The sequence below is a fragment of the Gambusia affinis genome, linkage group LG16, assembly GCF_019740435.1.
Source record: "Gambusia affinis linkage group LG16, SWU_Gaff_1.0, whole genome shotgun sequence".
Lineage (NCBI taxonomy): Eukaryota > Metazoa > Chordata > Actinopteri > Cyprinodontiformes > Poeciliidae > Gambusia > Gambusia affinis.
In genome coordinates this window covers 24,433,703-24,453,422 of record NC_057883.1, presented here as the reverse complement: position 1 = coordinate 24,453,422, position 19,720 = coordinate 24,433,703, and the positions used below count along the sequence as shown (strand labels likewise).

At 41.3% G+C, this 19,720-nt stretch overlaps 1 protein-coding gene across 7 annotated transcripts in view; it reads right to left on the bottom strand.

Annotated features, from left to right (window-relative positions):
• The window catches only part of kidins220a (kinase D-interacting substrate 220a), a 54,463-nt gene that overhangs the window by 20,130 nt on the left and 14,613 nt on the right, over positions 1–19,720 (bottom strand). For 5 of the 7 annotated variants that reach the window (XM_044143135.1, XM_044143136.1, XM_044143138.1 and 2 more), the window contains exons 11-23: positions 19,307–19,405; positions 19,062–19,239; positions 18,812–18,976; positions 18,370–18,549; positions 17,319–17,484; positions 16,592–16,743; positions 16,350–16,450; positions 16,082–16,267; positions 15,225–15,365; positions 12,532–12,760; positions 12,342–12,433; positions 8,392–8,536; positions 7,280–7,442 (exon numbers count right to left, since the gene is read on the bottom strand). In XM_044143135.1, the coding sequence (XP_043999070.1) occupies positions 7,280–7,442; positions 8,392–8,536; positions 12,342–12,433; positions 12,532–12,760; positions 15,225–15,365; positions 16,082–16,267; positions 16,350–16,450; positions 16,592–16,743; positions 17,319–17,484; positions 18,370–18,549; positions 18,812–18,976; positions 19,062–19,239; positions 19,307–19,405 (1,997 nt within the window). The remainder of the gene's footprint in view (positions 1–7,279; positions 7,443–8,391; positions 8,537–12,341; positions 12,434–12,531; positions 12,761–15,224; positions 15,366–16,081; positions 16,268–16,349; positions 16,451–16,591; positions 16,744–17,318; positions 17,485–18,369; positions 18,550–18,811; positions 18,977–19,061; positions 19,240–19,306; positions 19,406–19,720) is intronic. The other 2 variants (XM_044143137.1, XM_044143139.1) reach the window with 1 other exon arrangement.

Sequence of the window (19,720 nt, the reverse complement as noted above, 5' to 3'; positions counted from 1 at the left end):
TGGGTGATGGGGGCGTTCCTTCAGTTACCACACCCCAGAAATATTTCCAAAAAGCTAAAATTAGCATTTTTTGCACCAGGTTACTCTAAGCATAACACTCTTTTTTGTGGATTTTTCTTCATTCCAGAACTAAGAAGACAAGAGCGAAAGCTGTAAAATCTAATTAAAAGGAAAATGTTTACTGAAGACTCAAGTTCAAGTTGATTCAGAGGCCGACACTTCAACAGATAACGGAGAGCATCACAGCAGTAATTCCCATCATAGGTTTTAGCATTTAATCTCCAAGGAGTAGCTTTGTCCTCGGAGGCGGAGCTTCAACATGGAAGGCGGGGCTTCATAATCAGAGGCGGAGCTAGGTCCACCCAGGCGTTTAGCACAGCTGAATGGCTGCCATGAGATTAAAGCATTTCTCAAATATGCATGAAAGAATCAAAGCAATGCTCCAGGTTTATCTGTGACGAGGGATTAACATTATAACATTATGGCTGAACGATACGGATTAAAAACTTATCACTGTATAAGCATTTCATATCAGTAGATATTGATAATTTTTGATTAGTTTTTCTGCTTTAAAACCAACCACGCTGTTGGTTTTTATTTTTAAGCAGTTAGAAGCAAAACCTGAAACTGCTGGTGCACAAGTTACTCAGCAGGTTGTTGCTAAGTAACCAAGGAATGAATGAGTTGGTTGAGTCCAGCTTAGCTAGCGGTGAGTGGTTTATTGGCTAAAGCCTTTCCTCTGCCTACATCTCCCAGAATGCTGTGCGGTTCTGGATCGGAGTTGAATATTCTATCAGCCCTATTATCCATTTATATCAATCACGTGATTATCCAGCCCTTTTATAACAAGATGCAGAGCTAAATACGATGGTTTTATCCAGTACTGCCCCTTTAAATAAGTGCCGCTCAATACTATGAATAAATTGCAACAGACTATCTGGAAGGCGATATTTGTGGAATGTGAAGAAGAGTCTCAGCCAATCGGATCACACCTAACCCAGATGGTTGGTCCTGTGACCCTTTGAGCGAATTAATTTCTCAACCCTGGACAAGAGAGGAAGACGACGGCGAAGATGAGGAGCTTCTTTAATTCAGTTTGAAGATAAATGAGAGGAAAGGAGGAAGCGTCTCTGCTGATAATCTGAGCAGATCCTGGATCTGGAGACACAGAAGCTTCTTTTTCTCCTCATTATATTATTTATTATTTAGTGATCCAACAGTTCAGGGAGCAGAGGTTCTTTACGCCTGGACTCGTTTCAGACCAGTTAAGCTAAACCCTCATCGTTGGCTTACAGGCAGAAATAAAACAGATTTTCTACCAAAGAATTACGTTCTGTCCATCCTCCACACACACACAGACGCGCGCACACACACACACACACTGAGAAAACACACCTCCTCCTGTGTCACCTGTACAAACTGCCTCTGCCTGTTTCTTTGTTGTTTTTTGCATTATAAGCAGCTCAGTGGGGAATAATTGGTGTCAGAGCCGCTGAGGCTGATTCACGGCTGACTCACCAGAGCGACAAAAACACAAAAAAACACAAAAAAAACCTCTGGGATCAAACCTGCAGGGATTTCCCCCCAGAAACAGGAACATTACATCACAGATTCAAAATCATCATTATGGTGTTGAAGGAAAATGTTAAATTTATTCCTGTATAAAATTCACAGCCTTTGATTTATTCCTGGATTCATTTCTTATCTTTTCTGCTCAACTTTCCATCTTTACCTCACATGGAGCGACACTTTCTCCTTCCTTCTTGGTCTGCGATCGCTCAGCAAACCTAACGATACCGACCAAACTCAAGCTCTGTCAGATTATCAAGGCTTTCCACAGATCCTCAATTCTATTTAGGTCTGGACTTTGACTAGGACATTCTAATAAATCAATATTTACCTATAGAAGACCCAAACAGATTTTCTTCCAGGATTATTCTGTATTAAGCTTCACTGCCTCAGCTGAAGGGAGGCATCCCCACAGCATGATGCTGCCACTGCCGTGCCTCACCCAACAGGTGCATCCAGACAGCGTTTGGTGTGCAGATCAGTTTTGCTCCATGTTTACATCGGCCTTATGGCAAAGTTTTAACAGAACTCTGTGCTGCTATTGGTGCATTAGCGTAAGTGTGGCCACCGTTACAGTGGCGATGAAAAACGTTTGATGCGGGGAAAGAAAGTTTAGAAGTTCTCATTAGCATTAGCAGCAGATATTGGAAAGCTTATTAAAGGCCTCCACATAAAGGAAATAACCAGCGTTTGCTTGGAATAGCCTTTTTACTGCAGGACGTAATGAAATTACACTAATTGTGCCAATTAAAGTAATCCTGGTTAAAGAGTGTCGTCTTAATTCCTCAGCTTTAGCAATGGGGTTTAGGATAATTAACAGTGGAGTTCATATTCACTCAGTTTTCAGTGTTTTTTGGTCTGATTGTCGTTTTGGGCCAGCAGAGCCGATTTTAGATGGAAATAACTCCAGGCTGTTCTGCTAACCGCTCCATGAGAATCTGTGTGTTTGCTGAACGCGGCCGGCGTCTCGGGTCTGATTAATTACTCCGACTCTCTGAGGAGTTGGAGGCGACATATGCTGCAAGAGCTTGTTCGCGTGTGTGTAAAACGTAACAGAGCATCACAGTTAGCGTTGAGTTTCGGATTCAAGAGGAAGGCGCAGCTTCAGGTACGAGTGTGTGGCGTCTGCTGGTGTGTGTGTGAAGGCGTGGGTGTGTGCTGAGCGGGAGGCTCGGCTGCGGCACCAGAGCCGCCGTCCGCAGTGCAGCGGGGGCATCCTGGCACGGACGGGGCACCAGATGTCAGAGCGGCACAGGAACCTGCTCAGCGGACCAGTGACACTTTTTCTAGAGCTGAATTTGGATCTGGGCTTCCAGGAATAAACTCCCACTGATGGTCTGACTAAACCTGCCCTCACACATCGCCGGGTCCAAACAAACTGTAGCGGCTCCACTCAGAACCGAACACAGTAGCTGGGAAAACACAGATTAACTTTTCAAACTGTTATTTCATCTACTTAATTATGCGTTTTGTGTGCAGACTGATTTTAATTTACGCTTCTTATCAGAACTCCATGTGACAAACTCAAAATGGCAAATTAATGTAAACAGTTTCTACTTCAGTATCCTTAAAGCTGCAAAATGTAACTTATATAAAACACTTTTTTTTATATATCTGATACAATCTGCTCTGCCTTCTCCCAGTGCCAAATAGAAACAACCAATCAGGGCCAGGAGGCGGGTCTTAGTGCCGTCAATCACTCCCCCCTTTGTTCTCTGCTATACTGAAGCTAGCACAGCCTTTCCTGAATGCTAAGGCTAGTTAGCATGGCCACCAATAAACAGTTTTTCTGTAACAGTAACTTGTTTTTCCACCATTCGCACATTTAGCAGTGAGTAAATGTGCCGATGATAAGACCCGCCTCCTGGCTCTGATTGGTTGTTTTTGGTTAGGGGCTAATTTACATATTCCATAATAACCTGAAATTATGACGGTTTATGTTTCTATCTTTGTTTCTACTCTCAGTGCCTTATTTTGTTTCTGTAAATTTTTTATTTGAAATAAAGTTCTTGGGGAAACAATGAGAGAAAGTGAGGAAAGGAAATGGAACTGCTGCATAAACAGACTTCAAAATAAGAGCACCAATATAAACGTCTATAGTTAATAATCAAAACTTCAACACAAATGTTGAATTTTATTCCTCTGAAAGTTTACAAAAAGCCACATAAATTAGCATTTTATAAATTATCTGGAAGATCAAAATGTTTTTAAAGTTAGCATTAGTGCTAAAGCGCAAACAAAACAATATTTGCTTAGCTACTAACACATAACAGGAAGTCTTCCATCCAATCCACATTTATTCTTCCTATTTGTAAAGAACTTTCAACACCTGGAAGTTTGTCATTTTAATATAACAAAATGCTGAATATTTAAGAGGTATGGATATTCTTGCAAGGCACCGTTTACTTTTTGCTTTAGATCCACGTAAAGAGGCAGATTGTTTAAAACGGCAGCGTCTATAATGTGTTCTCCTCACGTTCCTCTACAGAAGAGTCGCTAATAAACTGATGTAACGACTCTAAACAACATCAGCTAAACAAGGATAAGAGACGATGGCAGTTAACAGTCTTTGGGAATGGCAAAATCAATACCCATAAAGAGCAAAGAGCTGTTAGCTATGGCCATTAGTCGTCCAATGGCTGCTGAAATAAAGCAAAACCGTCTCTTCAGAAGAGACGAGCACGAGAGGAAAGCAATAAAAATCCAGGACAGTGATGCTTGGAGTGCTTCACTTTAACTACCAGCTACAAAATGGGAAAAAATGGTTTATTTCTCTGGTAAATTAACAGATTTCACCCATTTATGCTCCAAACAAGCATTTTCTAAATGCCTGTAAATATGACACGGCTCTTTATGATTTATCCTTCAGAAATTAGGAAAGCTGTTATGTAATCAGTGGTTAGTTATAACAAATATTGATTATCTGAGGTATTCAGAGGAATAATTATGTATTTGAAGCCAGCAGCACCTACATCTTTATAGGAGACTCTTCTCAGCATCTCTGATAAAACGCTGTCAAAGGGTTAATCGAGGAGCCATGTTGACATGACTTCCTGGAGGCGGAGCTTCAGGAAGAGCAGGAGCTTCTTAAAGACACAGAGGCCCATTTTAAGGCATTAAATCAGGAAGTCAAATTTCTTTTAAGCTGCATTTGATAAATGTGGCATTTTTATAAAATCTTTTATGCTATAAAATGGTATTTTGTGCCAGAAAAACACATAATATTCCCTGTTTAAAATAATTTAAGTGTTTAAGAGAAGCCGTTTCCCTTCGCTGCCTCCCGTTTCTCTGGACAGTTTCCAACAGTCGTACCATTACTGAGAGAAATCGCTCAGGTTAATAACAGATTACACATTCTCCATCAGATTAGGGAGGCTGTGCAGACCTGCTCCCAGGATGGGATTTCGCTCTGCGCTCTTATTGCCTTGTGTGGTCAGAAATCCTGGTGGAAAAATGTTTCTGGATGGATGACATTAAAAAACAGCTGAAGAAACTCACAAAACGATCAAACCGGCTGTTTTCTTTTGTAATAAAGTCATTGTTTATCCGTTTTAAGATGATGAGAAGTGAAAAATGCTTCTTGTAATGTGGGTGCAGCTGAGCAGTGAGATCTGGAGGAAGGAGAGAGGAGCATGTTGCCTTGTGACTGAGATGAGGGGCGACAGTTGACCTATAAGGGGGCTGACTCACCCCCGCGTTCACTTCACCACTAATATATTCACTTAGTAGCGCTCAGGGGGCTGCTGCTGCTAGAAACGATGAAAACAGTACACTCAAAACAAAAAACAGGCATTTTAAAACAAAATTACAGCAATGAATTTGTGTAGATGTAATTTGGCGACAGGAAGAGGAGAAAAGTGACTGAAAGTGATCCAGAGTGTGAGCAGAAAGAGGAAGAGACATAAAAAGCTCCTCGGACAGAAGCCTGAGTCTTATCAGCGGGAGATCGCTGCTGGAGATAAAGCCAGCAGACAAGGCGTTGTGTTTAGCCTGTTTGAGATTTCCTGTCATCATCATTAAGTCAGCTCCTCACAGCCGACGAGAGGGAGAAAAACACAAACCGGACTGTTGTTGCACAGAAAGAGCGCCGCTGCAGCTACAAATCTCGCTCAGATTCAGATTTTCCAGAGTTTAATGTGAAATCTGTATTTCTGTGGATGAAACTCATTTCTAATGAGGCTGTGGCGCGGGTTGGAGGCGGGGGGATGGAGCAGCGCTGACAGTAACGGTCTGTGACACATCCCCGCCGCAGGAGTCGTGGGCGCTAGTGTATTGTGACAGAGTGCGACCTTTAAAGGCCAGAGATTGATGCACAGCAGCTCCTAAACCCAGAGACTCAGGCTCCCCCCGTCTGCAGCCGGCCGGCCTAAAAAAGCCCGACTGACCTCGCAGGAACAGGAAGTAAAACTGAGCATGTGCAGAGAGTTATTCCTCCACATTCCTTAAATATTAAACGATGTGATCAATTACAGAAGCTGCCAATTAGTAGAGACCTTCCGACTAAAGGCACGGAAACATGCAGGAGTGAAAACAAAGTCCACTACTGCCACCTGCTGGTTGCATTCACCAACAAGGAATCAAACTGGATCAAAAATGAATTTTTAAATTCACACTAAATTCACTGGATTAACTGGCAGAATTCAGCAACAGAGGAAAATAAAAAAAGAAGCAGAAAAAACTCAGAAAGTTTCACATTTCAGCCACAAACTCAAATGTTTTTCATTGGAGTTTCAAATATTAAACAAAAATCAATAATAAAAAAAAAATCTGCTCATTTTCTTAATGAAAATAAAAGATTGCCTCACTTTTTAACATTTTATATTTTTAAGACACAAAATAAAGTAAACACCATGCACCACTTCAAACACTCACTACTTTACTCTGATCCATCTCATCTATAAAAATAAAATAAACACTTTGGATTTGTGGCAATTAATCCCTTTTTTTGTTGTAAATTTTTACATGTAGTCTCAAGCTGGAACTTTTGTGTTGCGTTTCTGGTACGCCTGTAAATTTTACGCACATCTTTAAATAACAGCAATAAAGCCGCTTCTTTCTTCCCACTGGGGTTTAATTTCTGCTTCTAATCGATTTGATTGGATGCTGGAAAAAACTATCGTTGTGTTCAAGTTGTGCTAAAAGGAGTTAGCCTATCTGTGAAGCTGTGCTAGCATCTCAATGCTAACCATGTAGCAGCTAACGCTAGCGTCCACAGTTCATGATCAGGAGTTCCTGAAACTCTGGAAAGATGAACTTTGCATCAATCTGACGGTTTAATGACGTCAGTTAAAAGATTCAAGACAATAAATATTTTTGTTCTTGAGCTCATATTTATTTAATGATCGAGGATCAAAAAGGTTATTTGAATTGAAAATGTTGCTTATTTTGTCAATATACTGTTTCTGATTAAAACGCAATTAATTAATAACAGACCCTGAAATGAACTTGATTAAAAATTCAAATAAAGTTGCAACAATGAAGTCGTAAAATTAAGAGAACATCTTTACATTACGATTTAAGCAGATTAAAAACAATAAAGATTGTTTTTGTTGAGTTTATATGGCCATTTATTCCATCATTTAGCAGCAAAAAATGGTTCTGAATTGAACCGAATCATTTTTAAATATAAATCTTGTAAATAAAATTTCCCACTGCCTGATAAGATGTAGTATTTTTCAGCTGTACTGTAAAACCGAGCCGTTTGAATTACCTCTCATAGACGGTCTTGAGTGTGACCTGATCCGACACGCCGTCGGCCTCCTCCAGGAACAGGATGATCCACGACGTTCTGTACGGCCACTCCTCCGTCAGGTGGATCCACGACGCCAGGCGGTCCCAGTTAAAGAGGATCTGATGGGCGCGCAGCAGGCGACCTGTCCACATCGGGTCAAAGGTCACCGCTCACTCTGCTATGGACTTAATATAATCTTTAACATTAACTTTTTGCGGTTTTGGTTTTTCCAAAGCAGATAAACTTCAGGTCGATGCCTTTGGAGCTGAATAACTTCCTTTCTTTAGATCACTAATATTTATCTGCTCCAGTAGCGCTAGCATCAGTTAGCTGCTTTTTGAAGGATGAGTTTGATTTCCTCGCCATCGCTGTGAAGACTTTTTGTTTTGCATCCTTCCAGTTATCTTAGGGTTTCCCAAACTTTTCAGCTTGTGAAGTTAAAAATATCGCAGCCAGAGATCAGAGATTATAAAGTCGAAATTATTATGAGTGTAAGGTCAAAATATCACAAAAATAAAGTTTAAGCAATATCAGGATAAAGTTTTAATATTACTAACATAATAGTACTTTTATTTTACTAAAATAAATTGTACTATTACATTTATTTTTTCCCCACCAGGGGGTCTTTTTGTGGGCTCTAGTGTCCCTTATACAACAGTAGGCTGACAGGAAAGGGGGAAGAAGAGGAGGGAAGACATGCGGCAAATGTCGTCGGGTCCGGGAATCGAACCCGCGACGGACGCGACGAGGACTGAAGGCCTCCAAACGTGGGGCGCGCTAACCTCTACGCCACCGGAGCACACCCCCATTACATTTATTTTACACTATTTAGTACATTTTATTTACTAAAATAAAATGTACAAAATTTTATTTAGTATCTAAATAAAATGTATTTGCTAAATAAAAACATTATCGTAATCATAATGACTTTATTTTGCTAACAACTTTAGTTAAATAAAGTTGTTATTTTACTAAATAACATAACTCTGTCATATCAAGTAGTTATAAAATATCTATTTTATGGAATCCGAGTTGTGAATGTGAATAAATAACCTAAGATGACAGGGCGTTGCTCGTTTCCGCTGCCTGACCTGTGATGGAGACGATGTTGAGCAGCCGCCTCATGGTCTGGGGGCTGATGTCACAGAACCAGTCCTCCGTCATCAGCAGCTTGGTCAGGTCGAACGACATCTGCTTGGTGATGGTCCTCTGCATCTGCCGCCGCCGGTACGTGTCCTGGACCAAACCGCAACAGAACGATACGTTTCCCATTCAAAAAGTGTTTCCAGAACAAACAGAGACTAATCGTTTGGCGGATCAAATTCAATTAAAAATGCTTTATTTATTTTAATCTATTAAATATTGTCCAATTATCTTAAAACAATCGTGGACGGCGATGCTGTGGGGAGGAAGAATCGCCACTAGCAGTCAGTCTCGCAACACTTTCAAAGACGCCTCTGACTGAAGAATGCTGCTGTGTGACAACACAACATGCTAACAGCTAAACATCAACGTAAAGAGACGATATTCCACAGAAACATGTCCTGGATAACAACATCCGTTGCAAACAAGCTCTGCTAACATTTGCTTTAGCCGCCTCTTTTTAAAGTCTAACTAAAATCCTGTGAAAGAATAAGTACATTTTAAAAAGTTCAACCAAAATGGACAGAGTCAAGAGACTGAGGGTGGTCAGATGGTCACATGCAGGGATGAGCGGAGGGGGTGTGGTCAGAACGAAACTGTTGCCAACACTTTTAGATTAGTTATGAAAACCTGTCTATGGTTAGAAAGCCGGGGAGATGTTGGAGTAGGGGATACAACCCCATTATGACCAGTCTGGTCTTTGGTGCTGCTCTGCAGCCTCCTTTTCAGCTCCTCTAGGTCAAAGTCCAGGTATTATTGAGCTCTCCAGATGGCAGACAGCTGTAAAAAACGACACCTTGTTGCCATGGTTATGCACTGTAACCGTCTGCAAGTAAAAAAGTGCAAATCCTTCCAGCTGCACTGCATCCAAACCAAAGGGAATAATTACCAAACATGAAATGGTTCAAACACAAAACCTGAAGTTAGTCCAGTTTGTTTGGGATCATTTTCCAGCTGGAAAACCAAGTGGCGTCCAGATTTCAACCATCTGACCAGAACATGTTCCCCTCACATGGAACCAATTGGATTAGACTGTTTTAAACTTCTGCCTCCTACGGAGACATTATATGATCAGGCAGAGCAAGGATTAAACTATCCGGGTACAATGACAAGAAGAATGTTAGGAGGGTGTCAACTTTCAAGCAAGGTGGTGGCATTGTGGTGCTGAGGGACTGGAGACATTTCATGCATGCTCTCTAAGATAAGGTGCGTCTTGAAACAGACGTTAGTGTTTCAAATCCTCAAACCAGTTTAAATTTTAGTCAAACAACACGAAATGCTGTAAACAAACAGTGAAGATGGCAACTTCTAACAAAACCTGCGATGCTAACCCAGCGAAACCAGGTTTGAACAGAGTCTCCCAGTTGGTACAATAAAGATTTATCCTTTAATTTACGAACCACTGACCACTGAAGAGTCACGACACACAGGCTTGCTCCTGACACAGATCCACAGCAGACATCTGTGTTGAAACCAGACAGCTGTCGTGGTCCGGAGCCAACGCCAGCCTTTTGGTTCACTTTGAAGTTCTAACACTAGTCCCATGACCTCTTTCTCAGAGCGGCGCAGCATATGGCCACCGCTAGGTCAGAGCTGGGAACGGCTAACCGTACAGGCGGCAGCGTGTGCCTCGGTTCACGGAACAGGTTTACTTATTTTTGTGATTTGAAAAGAAGAAACAGCAGATTTGCACATTTCCACTAGTCTGCTAATGGCAGAGCTAATTTTTAGCTTTCCGCTTTAGCATTTTAGCTTCCCTTAAATCAACTTTTCCTGGATACATTCTAAAGCGCTAATCTACTTTGCTGTTTTGTGAACTTTTCAGTGGAATAAAGTTCGATAAGTTTGATGCACACTTGATGCTGTGCAGCAAATTATCTTTATTCTGTACCCAGAATGCATCACTGTACCGTAAACAGTTTGAAATCCACTGATGCCCTGTGTGCTTTCTGACTGAAATCCTACAGAGGCAACAGTTAGCAAAACTCAACAAATGCAAACGGAGACCACAAAATATCTGCTGTAAAGAATCTCTTCCTGAAGTGCAAAATGTGCTGATGGGTGAAATTCGGCCCTTTGGGGGCGCTATAACAAATGTTACATAACTGACACCCACATGGTTGAAATAAGTGCGTTAGCATTAGCTTCTGCTAATGCCATGTTGGTATAATAGTTCTCTATCTAGTTCTAGTTCTCTCCACTAAATACTGTGTTTTCATAGTAGCTTAGCATTAGCTTCCACTAAACGCCATGTTGGTTTAGCACTCTAGGATTAGCACAACTAACGTTTCAGCTACAGGTGCTACCACTGCATTTTCCATAAATATAAGAAAAAGTAATGTTATCTACAAGTGGAAGAGCTGCAGAAAGTGAATAAGTTTAATTTTTTTATTTGCTAATCTCCACTTGAAGGAAAGGTTTCCTCCTGCTAAGATGCTGATTTCTACACTGAGACAAAGAGCCAGTAGTGGCGATGTTCTAGGTAACTACCAAACAAACAGGGGAAGCAGTGAGGATGGGGGAGGAAGGCTCACAGGAGGGAGAACAGCATCAGCTAAAGCAGCAGAGTCACTTAGCCTCCTGCCAGCAGACCTGGTGCCAGTGTTTTGTCACAGGGACCCACCGCTGCTAGACCTTGTCATTAGGCTGTGGCAACACAGCAGGAAGGATAAACAGCCATTACATCAATTACACCAGGAGCCCTGGCCGCACACCGAGCGCCTCGTCCATGTTGTCCCCTCCATCCAACGGCCAGCCAACACCACGCCTTCACTACCCGCCGCCGCAGGCAGGAAACGGAGCAGATAAAGCTGCATTTCCTGACCGTACCCAGTGATTTCAGATCAAAATAAGAGGAAGGAGGCAAAAACAATTACAGTCATTTTTATATCAATACGTCCGATAAAACCAAGAGCAGTTTGAAAAAGCATTAAGGTATTTTAACAGTACTTAACGGGTTAACTTCACACAAAGTCGTGGTTTTCATATTTTTTTAGCAATACAAATCTTAAAAGTGTGGTGTGTAATTATGCCTTCCACCATCGGCAGGGCCAGCTGTGGATCTCTGAGGGAATGTTATCAGCTTTGAGTTATCTAGTTGAGCTCCGTCAGACTGCATGGGATCAGGTGCAGCCAGCAGCAGCTTATTTAGACTTAAAGTTACAAGATGCCCTAAAACATTTAATTCTAACTAAAATCTCATTATCTTAGAATGATTTTGTCCAGAAAATGTAATGAGCATGTTTTGTGTAGGCCATTGACCCATCTTAAAATGCTCAGGAAGCATAATAGGTCAACTTTAACAATTAAAAGGAAGCAAATGTCACTTCAACTCTCCTGAGCCTGGAAACAAGCAAGAGTTCACTTCAAATAGCTTTTTCTTTTTTTATTATTAGGTATAATTTAACAAATAGGCCATGTAGCCGTGTGCGTGCACCTGTGTGAGCCAGGTTTTTATCTCCCTGTGGGGACCACGGATACTTGTTGGGACATTTTCTTGGTCTCCATGAGGGAAAACGTGACTTTTGGGTCAGGGGTCAGGGGTCAGGTTTAGGGCCCAGGAGTGAATTGACTTCTGGTTAGGGTAAGATGTGACGGTTAGAGTAAGGATTAGGATCAGGGGTCACCAAACTCGGTCCTGGAGGGCCGATTGCATCCAGCACGTTTTATTCTCTCCCTGGTGGCACCAACAACCTTTTCAGCATGTCAATGTTCTTCTTAGGCCTTCTAACGAGCCATCATCTGATTCAGGTGCGTTAAACCAAGGAGAACTAAAACATGCAGGAGGCCGGCCCTCCAGGACCGAGTCTGGGGACCCCTGGTTAGAATGAAGAACATGAATGGTGGTCAATGTAAAATCCCCACAAGATATGAAAACACGACTGTGTGTGTGTGTTACCCTTCGGTTTAGAGCAGTCTTGCTGCCAACCTTGACTTGATCCTGGGCCAGGCTGACCACAGACATCCTTTTGTCCATGTCGTCATGCCACCCTAAAGGAAAACAATCAGAGAAACTTGCATTAATCTGCAGAAATAACCTGTTAGCTGCTGTTAGCTGCTGTTAGCTGCTGTTAGCTGCTGCGGCGTACCGTCGGCCTCCCCGTTGGTGGGCGTGGCCATGCAGAGCTTCTTGGCGCGGCTGAGGCCTCTGCTGTTGAGGAAGACCGGCAGGTGGACGATGTTCCTCATGTAGTCGTGGCCGTTGATGTTGGAGTCCCTCAGGACGCTGTTCAGGTTCTGGTTGATGGCTTTGATGATGATGTGAGGGTCGCTGGCGAAGATGGAGATGAACGGACCCTTCGAGAAGAGAACTCTCACCTAAAGTAAAAAATAAAAAGATCAAGAAAATATTTTTCTGACACACTCCGTACTACAAATACCTAAAGAACTACACTTTTCCTTTTTCTCACATTTCATTTTGTTTCTGTTTGTTACTTAGTTTCAACACCTGAGTCTTATTTATAAATAAAAAGAACATCCCAAATGTTTTAGCCAATTAAACTGATTAATTGACAGAATAACTAAGTCTTAATCAAGCATTCTGAAGGACTTCAAGCACCTTATGCACCTAAAACTTTAACATAAAAAAGAAGATGCATGTAACCAGGCAGCAGCAAACAGCTGGAGGCAGCAGTCAGCTGTGGCCCGTAAAGCTAATGACTCCTGTGAGAGCCGCCTGTCTGCAGCGCGTGAGGCCGGGGATTTCCTTCCTGCTCACTAAAGAACACTGTCTGGGAGTCACAGGACTTCAATTTCAGCTCCATGCATTCATGATTTGTTAAACTCTGACCAGCAACCTCAGGCTCAACCCGATGGTGGAGAATCTCTGCACCTAAAGCTGCGATTTTCACCGTAAACACAGCGCACGACGTCTGCAGCTGAAACGCATCGACATGGTTTCTACGACGACCGAAGAGTCGACCGAAACTCCACCAATAACCTGTTCCTTGGTTTTTTTAAGAATACAATACAAACTCCAAAAAACATCAAGATTTTCAACTTTTTAACTCAGAAATGTTTTATTTCTAATATCGATCTCAGCATTTCATGCATCTAGATGCAAAATTTGCTAAATTGTTCAATTGAGCTCTGGGAGTCAAGCAAAAAAATATATTTTTAACAACAGTATTGTACTTTCTGTAAAAATGGGATTGTTAAATCACTGTACAGTAATCCCTCGTTTATCGCGGGGGTTACGTTCCGAAAATGACAGGCGATAAGTGAAATCCGCGAAATAGAAAACTTTTTTTTTTTTTTTTACAATTAGCAACTATTACATGTATACAAATACAGTGACTGACGTGGAGGCCGTTTCACTGCTCTTCAGACTGGGCCGCTGCATCCTGACTGCGCTCTGCAGTGTTCTCTTCTTCTGAAGCCCGCGGTGCAGGTGTGTTTGTTCGGGAGAAGAACATAGTGATAAGCAGCTGTTGTCGCTCTTTTTTATTCTTTGCAAAAAGATCCTTGTACACCGACATGCCACCATCGATTACGTTGGAGAACTGTAATGAACGGCTCATCAAAGGGTCCCATTCCTCAGCTACTCGCTTAAGTTCAGTGGCCATTCGCACCATGGTTGCTAAGCGACCAAGCGTTAGTCCTTCCAGTAATTCGTAGCATGTTTTGATACAAGAAGCGGGAGTGAGTTTTTAGCGAATCAGAATGCAGAGCACAATGCACCAAAAAAAAAAAAAAAAAAAAAAAAAAAAAAATGCATTATGAAAATCCGCGAAATAGCGAATCCGCGATAAGTGAACCGCGAAGTGGCGAGGGATCACTGTAGACCAAAAACATTTTGTAAAAAGGCTCTGACATGCTTGAGTTATTAAAATAAAAGCTGAAAATCTCCAGAATGTTTGGCTATCCGTCTGTATTTAGCCCAGTTTATGGAATGAATGCACACAGGTTTCAGAGTAAACGTCATCAGATGGCAGCGGCCTGTTCACCAACACCGTGTTGTAACAAAAATGTCCAAATTTAACAATATTATAATTTAGGAGTGAAAATCTTGTCCCAGATTGGCACTTTTGGCAGAGGAGGTAAGTTTTTCCTTGGACTCAACTTTCCAACAGCACTCTTCTTTTCAGGATATTGATGAGTGAATTACGTAACTTCATCCTGTGTTACTGGTTTAATTTACGTAACTTCATCCTGTGTTACTGGTTTAATTTATGTAACTTCATCCTGTGTTACTGGTTTAATTTACGTAACTTCATCCTGTGTTACTGGTTTAATTTACGTAACTTCATCCTGTGTTACTGGTTTAATTTACGTAACTTCATCCTGTGTTACTGGTTTAATTTACGTAACTTCATCCTGTGTTACTGGTTTAATTTACGTAACTTCATCCTGTGTTACTGGTTTAATTTACGTACCTTCATCCTGTGTTACTGGTTTAATTTCGTAACTTCATCCTGTGTTACTGGTTTAATTTACGTAACTTCATCCTGTGTTACTGGTTTAATTTACGTAACTTCATCCTGTGTTACTGGTTTAATTTACGTAACTTCATCCTGTGTTACTGGTTTAATTTACGTAACTTCATCTTGTGTTACTGGTTTAATTTACGTAACTTCATCCTGTGTTACTGGTTTAATTTACGTAACTTCATCCTGTGTTATTGGTTTTATGTAATATTGAAGTATTTATTATCTGTAAACCATCAGAACAATAAAAACCATGTAAATAAACTTCTGTTTGTGATGGATCTATAAATGAGGTTAGGCTACTTGGCCTCTTGTTTGTAAGCGAGCTGGCCAGCAGAGAGGAGGACGCTGCTCACCGTGTCCAGCATCTGCAGAACTCTGTCCTGTTCACAAGCGTCCAGCCCGTCGATGATGACCGTCATGCGCGTTTGGTTCTGGGTGAAGCCGTCGATGGTTTTGGCCATTTTGGACATCATCTCCACTTCATGTTTCAGGACCTGGTGAGAAACACGAGAAAAACAAATTCAGAGCAATTCAGCTCCAGTTGAGGTTTTCTGACTGGTGAGATCTTTAAAGTGTGGACAAAACGTCAAAACTACCATCAGGCTCACTGCAGGACTGCTGTTTTTCAAGATGGCCGTCATGCAGGGTTAGCTTCTGTAACGTTCTAAATTGGTTTGCTGTTTAGCATTAGCTTCCATACATTTTTTGTATATTTAGTGTTAGCTTCCGCAAATTTTTAGGTATGCTTATCCGCATAGCATTAGCTTCCACTGTTTTTTATTTAATTAGTGGTTTAGAGTTAGCTTCTGCTAATTCTTTGTGCTTAGCAGTTTAGCTTTAGTTTCCTGATGTGTCAGTGCAGCTAAGACTCCTGTTTAGCAAATTAGTGGTTAGTGAAGCTAATGTTTTGGTTAGCTGTGCCCACCACTGACAATAAGTAGTGTTGATTGAACTGCAACCATGGCGGCCATTTTGAAAAATGTCCATCAGTAAAAGAAAACACTAGATCAATAAGATATATATCACTTTTTATGGTTCAAAATATGAAACCAAACATTAATCCAATTGGCCAAGAAATCAAAAAGTTATCAGTGAACATAATTTCTATGAGGACAAACGTATGAGATTTGACACTAAAAATATTCATCTGGTAAAGGAATTTTTTATGTTGAGAAATGTCTGGTTGAATTGCTTCAGTTGATGTCTTCACCTTCATAAACCCTTCGCTCTTCAGCTTATGTAGGTTGTTGGCGGCGCCATGCAGCCGCTTCCTCTGGGAGTTGAGGACGGAGTCGGCCACCTGCCACCAGGTCCGGAAGTTGAGCAGCAAGGCCAGTCCGACCACGCTGGCCATCGCTATCAGCACTGTGTTTACCGTCAGGTTTGCAGAGTCCACCTAATGAAAAAAACAACAATAACCACATTAAAAGAAGCTCCAAACTCCAGAGTTTTATAGGATTTTTTATTGCTTAATGTACCTTAAATATGGATAAAAGCACCACACCGGTGATCAGGCATCCGCACGTCAGCGAAACAAACACGAAGGACGGAAGGCAGCAGGTTTTCTTCCATTTCTGACCTGCAGTTTTGGAGCACAAACACTGACTTTAGAGAGACAGATGGAAATTTATCACTTTATAACACTTTATAACAACTGATATTTGCTCTAAGAATGTTCATCCACTGCTCTGCAGAAGCTTTTCAGCGGCAGCCATGTTACCTTTGATCTCATCGTTCATGAAAACCCGGAACAACCTGGTGGCCAAGAAGCCGAACTCCGCCTCGCAGGCGTCCGACAGCGTGGCGATCATTTCAGCCAAAGACGTCTCCCCTCCCACGCTGGACAGGCGGTTATAGTCCGTGAACAAGAACCTGTCAAAGACGAGAATAAAGCATAAAGGTCTTAGCAGCAAGGCATCTTTAGTTTTAAAGATTCACCTTTTTTTTCCATTTTTAGGATTTAAAATAAAGATAAATAAAATATTTAGCAAAAAGAGGATGAATCTTTTTCTGTGTGACAGAAAATTAATTGTATTCATATACATTTATCATCTCAAAAATCCAGATTATTTTTAAGGACAGATTACAATCTGGGCATTTGAGTAGTTGATACAATTAATCAGATTAATGGTGATTAATTGTTTACTTAAATTATTGTAAAACTCATTTAGTTATCAGTTAAAAGTTAACTTGAGTATAAAAAGTTATTTCCTTCATATTTTGAAGAGCAGTTGTGTTTAGAGAGTCTTCATAATTAATTTTATTTGTTGCTACTCTTTTGTTTATTTAAAATATCTAAAATAATTGATAGTTGCTTGCTTCCCTATTCTCAAATAACCCAAGAGTTGAACCTTTTACTTTTTCTTTGACAGAGGAATTAAATATGTAAAGGTCTTTCCGTAACCGTCCGGAATGTTCCGGAGACTCTGCGTTTCCATGGCGATCACCTGACAGGCAGGGCTCTGGCGGTTTGCTCTGGAAGATCCACCGGGTTCACGAACATCAGCTTGAGCAGCAGCTCCATGTAGCCGATCTGACGGGCCAGACGGGCGCTGATGACCCAGGCCCAGTGCCAGCTCTCCTTCTCACGCCGGCTCCCAAAGTACACCAGCACTGAACAAAACACACAAATAAGGCCAGCATGAATAAATACACAAACAGGTTGAAAATATGCTTTATGTTGTAAAAATTAGGAAAAACTAGAAGCTGGTATCACCAGGCTTACAGCACCCTCTAGTGACCATTGGAAATAAGACTTTATTAGGATCAAATAACACAAAATGTTAGTTAGCAACACTATATGTTGCTAAATAACACATTATTTTATTTTGTCATTCTTACAAACGTGGTTCATATTTGTGTTAATGTAGATTAATTTAGTAGAAAAAAAGTTTTCTGTCATAAAGTTGTAAATTTTCAGGGGAAAAATCTTAATTATTCATCATTAAATTTCCGAATTTAAAACTAAACGAGAACAGCAAGTCGTTTTAGCGGTTAGCAAACTAAGGTCTGGCTCTTGTATTCAACTCCCTGAATACAAGTCGTAATCCCAAACACAACAAAGAAAAAAGCAAGAACAACCGATATCTCTTTTTTATATGTATTTTAACACATTCCACTTAAAGACACTCACTCTTTTCTAAAATTCTGTTAAATTCAAAATAATCCAAAACACAGAAAAAAAAGAAACTAGATTTCATACACAAACAAAGACTAGCCACATTTTCTCTATTAATTCAGTTCGTTTTGTGAACACTCATTGCAGTTTCAGTTTGTTTTCCTTTTTCACAAAATCAAATATTATTATTTTTTTCAATAAACATTAAAGGTCAGATCTGTGCGGCGCACTACTTCTGGTCGTCCAGAAGACCTTTCACAATTCTGAACTACTTTATGCTGACCTTTTATATAAAAGTAAATGAAAAACAGAAAAGTTTGTGGCTGTGATGCAAGTTCACAAAACCTCATTGGTATTTTTCCTCTCGTTTGTTTCCTCACCAAAGAAGGTGTAGAGCAGAGCGAGGAGGCTGAGGGAGACGGCGATGGCCAGCTTGGGGTCGACGGTGAAACCCAGAATGATGGCGACTGAGCCGCAGAGGAGCAGCGTGAGGAAAACCACCAGCCAGGAGAACTGGAACAGCGGTTCGATCTGCTGCCCTGCAAAGGTCTTCATCTCATCTGTTGAACACAAAGACAGAAAGAAACACCAAACCAGTTAAAATCTCTAGGATTGGAATGATTAATCGTTGTCTATCGATTACTGAACTAATCATCAACAAAAAAAGTTTAGAGGTTACATGAGAAATCTGCAGAATGTGTCCATTTTTTAATCAGATTAATCATCAGAATAATCGATTAATCGGTAACTAAAATAATCGCTAGCTGCAGCCCTGCATGTCTGTTAAGAGAAATGGTGGAAAAAGTCACTTCCTTTGCTCACCCTCCAGTTTTTTGAGGAGGAAGGACTTGCCGCTGCCCCACTGAGCATACAGACCAACACAGATGGGCGGCTGCATGGTGGGCTCACTGAGGATGTCCGCCAGCGCGCTGCTGTACAGGTCGTAACCCAGCATGTCGCCGTCTGTCTCCGTCGGGGAAAGGTGCTCTGTGAAAAGACGAAGAGCCTCTGAGCAAACATAAACGATGAAGTTTCCAAACAGCAGCACTGAATCTGGAGATGCGGCTCATACTGGCTCCAAATATCTGCGTCAGGATGCTTTTCTGGTGGGTGCAGTCGATGTTGTACGGCGTCTCTCCAGCTTTGTTGGGCCGGTACAGGAGGCGGCCATCTTTTGGGTTCCTGAGCAGCAGCTCAGCCAGCTTTCTGCTGCGCCCGCGGATCGCGATGTGCAGGGCGGTGTCCCCTTTCTAAAAGAAAACATGCTTACAGCTGAGCAGAAAGAGTGGCGATGGTTCTGGGTTTGCAGAGCCGTACCCGGTCCACTGCAGACACTTTGGCTCCTTTATCCAGCAGCAGCTCCACGACATCTATGCTCCTCATTTTAGTGGCTTTAATAAGCGCCGTCTCTCCGTCCTGGAAGACAAACAGAACATGCAGTTTATACTTAATGGGTTTCAGCTTCTGGAGGAAAAGAAATTTATTCATCTACAGTTTACAGGTTTTTTGGGGAATTGGATTGTTTTAACTCCAGAAAGAGGAAAGACGTATAGTGCAACTATACGTCTTTCCTCTTTCTGGAGTTACTTTTGCCCTGACATCACGTCTCACATTTTATTCCATATTTAAAGATCAACTATGGTGCAGTAAGTCATACAACTTATTGTTATTATTATGACTTTATTAAAGCAGGAGACATTCAGACTTCAGTAAATATCAAGGCAGATAATA